We start from the raw sequence: 5,999 nt of genomic DNA on the forward strand, positions 1-5,999 counted from the left end.
TCTGTCCCACCACTGGGGAAGGCTTTTGAGATTGTCACTTCTACTCAGCTGCTACAGCGGAAACTACATATACACTGAGTGATGAGACAAACTCACAGTGAGCACAAGGAGGATCTGAAAAACCAAAGCAGGCCAAAATAAACACGTGGAGACCCCAGAGGAAAGATGGAACACAGCACAGGATCAACTGAGAAATGAAAATATGGTCAGCAGAGAGCCAGAAGTGATAAACCCGCCTGAGGTAAGACCTCTACTGAAAATGCCGGAAGAAAAGGAAATTTCCTAAAAACTAAACATCATCACAGAAAAATCAACAGCCTTTACATAACGTTTTCGGAAGAGGAATTAACCTTAGAATCTGAGCATGGCTTTTATCAAAGGAGAGTCTTGGAAGGGGGGGAAAACCATTAAACAATACCAGTGTTGTTATATAAATAAAATAAGGGTTCCTTCTCAAAGGCTTATTTATATCTTAGACTTAAAAAATGTCAGAGACTACATTATAATCTTAACATTTGGCAAAAACACTCTCCACATCACTGTAAGTTGTTTACCTGCTAACGAACGCAAAAACAGATTTGAAATTAAGCAAGAGATGTTGAGTTCTTCCTCTTCTCCCTTCTCTGGGACCATAAAGTTCAGCTTTACACAGCAGTAGAACTTCACTCTTCACTGCCTTCTACTAAACTCTCCATCAGAAGGACCAGGGGACTTAATCCACAGCCCACAGAGTCCATAAATCCCACTGCTTTCTAATGAAGCACAGTGGGACTAATTATAACAAATGAGTTGCATATCATCCCATCAACTTGGAATATTAATCTCTCAGTCATTTACAGTCTACTCTCAACCCCAAATGGGAACTTGCAAGGAGACAAGATCCAAGAAGCCAAAGCAAGTCCAAGTGAGGCTTTACCTGAAGTAACTTTTCTGATCACTGTGGGATTTATAAAAGAAGTATTCAAGGCCAAGGTGAAAGCAAAATTCTCTCGCCAAAATACCGTTGATCTGCTCAGCCTGAAATTATGTTCTAAGGAACAAAACCAGCATGTGTGCCTTATCAATGCTGCTTATCTCGCAGGGGCAGACAACCTGGCAACTTTGTGTTACAATAGATCTTCAAGTAAGAAACATTCAGTTAAAATGATGGGCTGCCTCTTGACACTGAGAATGTTTTGCTGCGTTCAGACATCAAAGGAAAACTGTCATGAATCACCAGGTAAAGGCAGTAGAAAAGGAAGCTGTTTTTGTTTCATAAAACAGCTCCCAAAGGGGATAGTCGAATAGGAAGTGGCAAAAAAGTTGTGGGAGACTGTCTCTCACTAAAGGGAATGTCGAAACACACACGAGTGCCGAAAATTCCCGCATACACAACGTCTGAATCCTCCTCTCTGCCTTCTCTTTGTCGAAAGGAAACCCGCTAACAACAATCCCATGCTTGACCAAGTGAGAAAGGCTTTCAACTTCCCTCTACTTCGTCCAACCTTCGGGGTAACGCACTCCCAGATTCCGATCTCCCCGCGAACCTACCCTTCTAAATCTTCTAGTTTCTCCCCAGGGTTCCTCAGAAAACCCGGCCCCTTCCTCCCCACTGCCGCTTAACCCCTTCCCCTGTCCCGGGCCCGGCCAGTGCCCCAGCGCAGACCCTCACCCGCCGCCTCCCCAACCCCCTTCCCGGAGCCCCCAACCCTGCCCTGCCCCTCCGGGCCTCCTCTTCGCAACCCTACGCGTCGTTCCTCCCGCCCGCGCCCCCCCCCGCCCCCCAACCTCCGCCAGCGCCTCACCCCTCTCCCTAGTCTACGATCCCGCGGGCAAGGCCGCGTCCCCCAGGCGTTCGCCCTCGGGGGTCCCTGGCGGAGGGGCCCCTAGGCCCACCCACCACGCCCCCCGCAGATAAAGGGTGACGCGACTGACTCCCGCCCCCGCGCCTGCCCCGCGGGCCGGGTCGCCTCGCTCACCCACACGAAGAGGCTGTCCGAAAGCAGGTACTGGGCCACGTCGCGGGCCCGGGGTCCCCCGGCGCTGGACCGGGCGGGCACCGGCTGCTCGGGCTGCAGCGAGGCCGTTAGCGGGGCCGGCTCGCTGGGGCCAGCCTCGGGCTGGCTGAGCGCGCGGTAGGCGCTGACGATGGTTCCCAGCAAGGCCAGGCCGCTGAGGCCCGTGTAGGTGCGGAGGCTGGGCCAGGGGAAGCGCTCGAGGAAGAGCAGCGGCATGGCGGCAGCGGCGGCCTCCGGCCCCCACGCCTCCCCACGCTGCGGTCGGGCCCCTGCGGCGGTCTCGCGAACAGCGCCCACGAGCTCTGGCGTCGCTGCCGCAGCCGCCGCCGCCGCCGCCGCCGCCGCCGCCGCGCCGGGCCGGGCCGGGTAGCTGCTGGCTGCTGGCGCCGCTCCGCCCCGCGCCGCTCCCGCTGCTGCCCCTGCCGGCGCGGAAGAGCCTCGGCGGGCTCGGGGCAGGCCGCCGCCCCCAGCGGGACGCGGGCGGGACGGGCGCGGGGGCGCGGCCTTCGTCCCCCGCCCCCAGCGGTGGCGCCGCCGCCTAGTGGGCGTAGGCCCGGGCCTCAGGCCCCGGGGGCCGGCACCCAGCATGCTCCGCCGTCCGCACCCCGGCTCGGCTGGGCCCGCGGACGCAAAGGGCACCTGCTCCCGCCGCGGCGCAGGCGTCACTCGAGCCCGCAGGCGCTGACGGGCGGGCCGGGCCTCAGGGTGCGGGGAACCCCGGTCACTAGGCCGCTGGCCACTTGCCCCCGCATTAACACTCCAAAGCGGGTTACCCCGAGCACTCCTAGGGGCCGAGCAGCTTCCCTGGTCCCCGAAACCCCAGAAGAAAGAATGAATCAACAGTCTTTCGAGTTTCTGCAGTTTACTAGTAACATCCAGCGGAAACTTAAAAAATGAACCTGATTTAGTAGGAAATAAAAATGTGTTCCCTCATACACCAGAAATGAATGTCAAATGGTGCAGCTGTCTTGGAAAATAATCTGTCCTTTCCTCAAACAAGAGTGACGATTTGACCCAGTAATTCCACTCTAAGTGGAAACATACCTCCACAAAAAACTTGTACACAAATACTTACACTATTATAACAATCAAAAGATGGGAACAACGCTAATGTCCATCAAGTGATGAGTGGATATATGCATATCCATACAATGGACTACTATTTGGCCCTAAAAGTGAACTGATACTTGCTACAATATGGACGAACCTTAAACTGGTTCTAAGTCAAAGAAGACAGCCACAAAGATCCACGTACTGTGATTCCATTGATATGAATTGCGCGGAATAGGCAAGTACATAAACAGACACAGAAATAGATTAATGGTTGTTAGGGATGGGAGGACAGGGCAGTAGGGGGTGATAATGGGTGCAGGTATAAGAGACAGTGTCTGTGGCCCAGGCTGGAGTATAGTCGCACGATCATGGCTCACTGCAGCCTCCACCTCCTGGGCTGAAGAAATCTTCGTGCCTGTCTCTCTAGTTGCTGAGATTACAGGAATACGCCACCACACCTGGCTAATTTTTAATTTTTGGTAGAGACGGGGTCTTACAATATTGTCCAGAACAGTCTGTGGCTCCTGAGCTCAAGTGATCCTCCCAGCTTAGCCTCACAAAGTGCAGGATTACAGGTGTGAGCCACTGGCTGGGATAGGTTTGTTTTTGAAGTGATAAAAATGTAAAATTGAGGTGATGATCACGCAACTCTGAATTGAAAAATCATTGAATTGTACACTTTAAATAGTTCTGTCTCAGTATGTGAATTGTATCTCAATAAGCTGTTACCAAAGGAAAAAAAAATATGTTACCGTGTGAGTTTTATTCCTCTTGCATTCCCAAGGCCTGTTAATAGTTCCCAGCCCATAGTAGGTGCTCTGTAAATATTTGTAGAATTTTCTAAACTTCCTAAAGGACTAAATTATCTTTCAAGGTCTTTTTCACGTCTATTCTAAAAGTCTATTAACTAGAAAACAAAAGATCTCGGAGGCTTACCATCCACTTTGGAATTTTTAGAAACATCTTGTTAAAGGGTGTTTTTGTTGCAATTGCTAAACAGTCTTTGATGAACATTTGGCTTTCCTGGGACAGGGAGTGGTCTTACCTCTGCAAACATGCATTCTTTAAATACAAGGTCTACATGAGTACTACTAGACTTGAATTCACTTTGGTTCTCTTCCCACAGCCATTCGATTAAAATGCTAAACTTTAAACTTTATCGGTAAAATAAATGAAAGCTTTATTTTGAAAAAATATTGTAATTTTCCAGGGAACTGTTCTACTTTGCAGGTCAAGATCTGAGCCACGATAACTTTTAAACCACTAACAGGCAATCTTTATTCAATCCTAGCCACAATAGTTTTAAACTATCACCAACCAAATTTGACCTGTCACCATTAGAGACAGGCTGCTGTTAATAGATCTGCCCTTATTAAACTTTTAGAAGCTTAACTTTCTGAAACTTCACATGAACGGGGGAAATTAACCCAACTATATAAGGTTATTTTTTGTCTTTTAAAAAAACCTTAAATGATTTGTACTAGATCTTTTACTAGAACTAACAATTTTTCTACCATTATTTTTCCCTTTCCCACTCCAAGAAGGTACTTTGCACAAATCCTTGTCTCAAGGAAGGCCATTTTAGGAACTGCATCTTACTCCATGAGAGGACCAGGGGAGGAGGCAGGGCCCAAAACGGATGAATGCTTAATGTGCCTGGGGAGGCTGGATCAACATATACCTGTCAACTGTGTCCCAAGCCCCAAGTACGGCAGACAGACAACAGTATCAGACTTTTGAGAGGCTGGTCCTGCTTGGACAAGAATCAGTAGAGCCCATGATGAAAGCTAGAGCTCCGCCTTCACCACTACCTTCATTTCAGAATACCACTATGCCTTAAATCTAGAGGTGAGACTTCAAATAGGTCCTTCACATCCATTATGACTGATAGACTGAATTTCCTGCCATCTTTGTGGGATGGTGTTTGACTTGGTTTGACTTAAAGGGAATTAATTATTTCAGACAAATGTTTGTGTATAGTAAGATTCATACTTAGATACAATGCTATTTTCATTTTAAAAATATCTACAGTCCTTTCATATGATTTCATTTGATTTTCACCATCATGTGAGATAGGCTAAGTGGCTTTGTTGTTGCTTAAGATTCTCAAATCCTAGAAGCTGAACTTCACTATCTAATCCAGTAGCTCTAAATGTATTTCCATGACATGCTAGTGTTTCATCAACTGGACCAGTATGTTCCACAGCTAAATCCAGCAAAAGAAAAAATAACCAACTCTTCAAGTTTTTAGAGGAAAAACTAAATTAATTAATACATTTCCATTTGTAACTTTTCTTTCATATTTATTTTTCATAGATCTTTGGTGCTGCTATAAAATACACAAGTGGTAAAGTTTTCAGAAAAACCTTTCAATTACTTTATCAAGTTTCAAACTTCTGTTCAGTTATAAAGGCTGAAAAGGCTATAGTTTTATCAGACACACATACATTCCCATATTTTGGGTAAACTTCCTATTTGACATGACATTGAATTATACGTATTACATATGCAGCAAGCATGGTGTGTGTTATAGAACATTATGACTTCCAGGCAAGTCTGATTAAAAAAACTAAAGGAATCAACACTCTCTGCAGATAAGGAAACTCAGAAACTCAGTCCCCAATAATATGGATTACACACAGTTAACAACACAACTGTGTAGCAACTTCTAACTTCTTGCCTTCATGTTACAAATCTAGTGACCCCTTCACACTTCAGGAAACTAAGTCTGCTAAAAACACTGCTAGCACACAATGGGAGGTGGGAGTGTGTGGGGCACAAGGAGAGAGCAACATCAATGACCCAAGACATCAGGCCCTTGCTATTATGCTAAGCTGTCTCTTAGGGAAAGGCCCTCGGCCACTCACAAAGAAGAAAAACCATGCAAGATTTTCACAGTAGGGTCAGCAGTCACACATACAGGATTATCTCAAAACAATCATAGAGTCA

At 47.5% G+C, this 5,999-nt stretch overlaps 1 protein-coding gene across 3 annotated transcripts in view; it reads right to left on the bottom strand.

Annotated features, from left to right (window-relative positions):
* Window positions 1-2,446, bottom strand: part of AMFR (autocrine motility factor receptor) — a 60,365-nt gene extending 57,919 nt beyond the window's left edge. Inside the window, exon 1 of one of the 3 annotated variants that reach the window (XM_002760964.6) lies at window positions 1,959-2,446. In XM_002760964.6, the coding sequence (XP_002761010.4) occupies window positions 1,959-2,213 (255 nt within the window). In that variant the 5' untranslated portion in view covers window positions 2,214-2,446. Of the gene's footprint in view, window positions 1-554; window positions 1,868-1,958 lie in introns of those variants that run through there. The other 2 variants (XM_035282579.3, XM_078358213.1) reach the window with 2 other exon arrangements.
* Between the last annotated feature and the right edge of the window lie 3,553 nt (window positions 2,447-5,999).

This window comes from Callithrix jacchus, chromosome 20 (assembly GCF_049354715.1).
Source record: "Callithrix jacchus isolate 240 chromosome 20, calJac240_pri, whole genome shotgun sequence".
Classification (NCBI taxonomy): domain Eukaryota; kingdom Metazoa; phylum Chordata; class Mammalia; order Primates; family Cebidae; genus Callithrix; species Callithrix jacchus.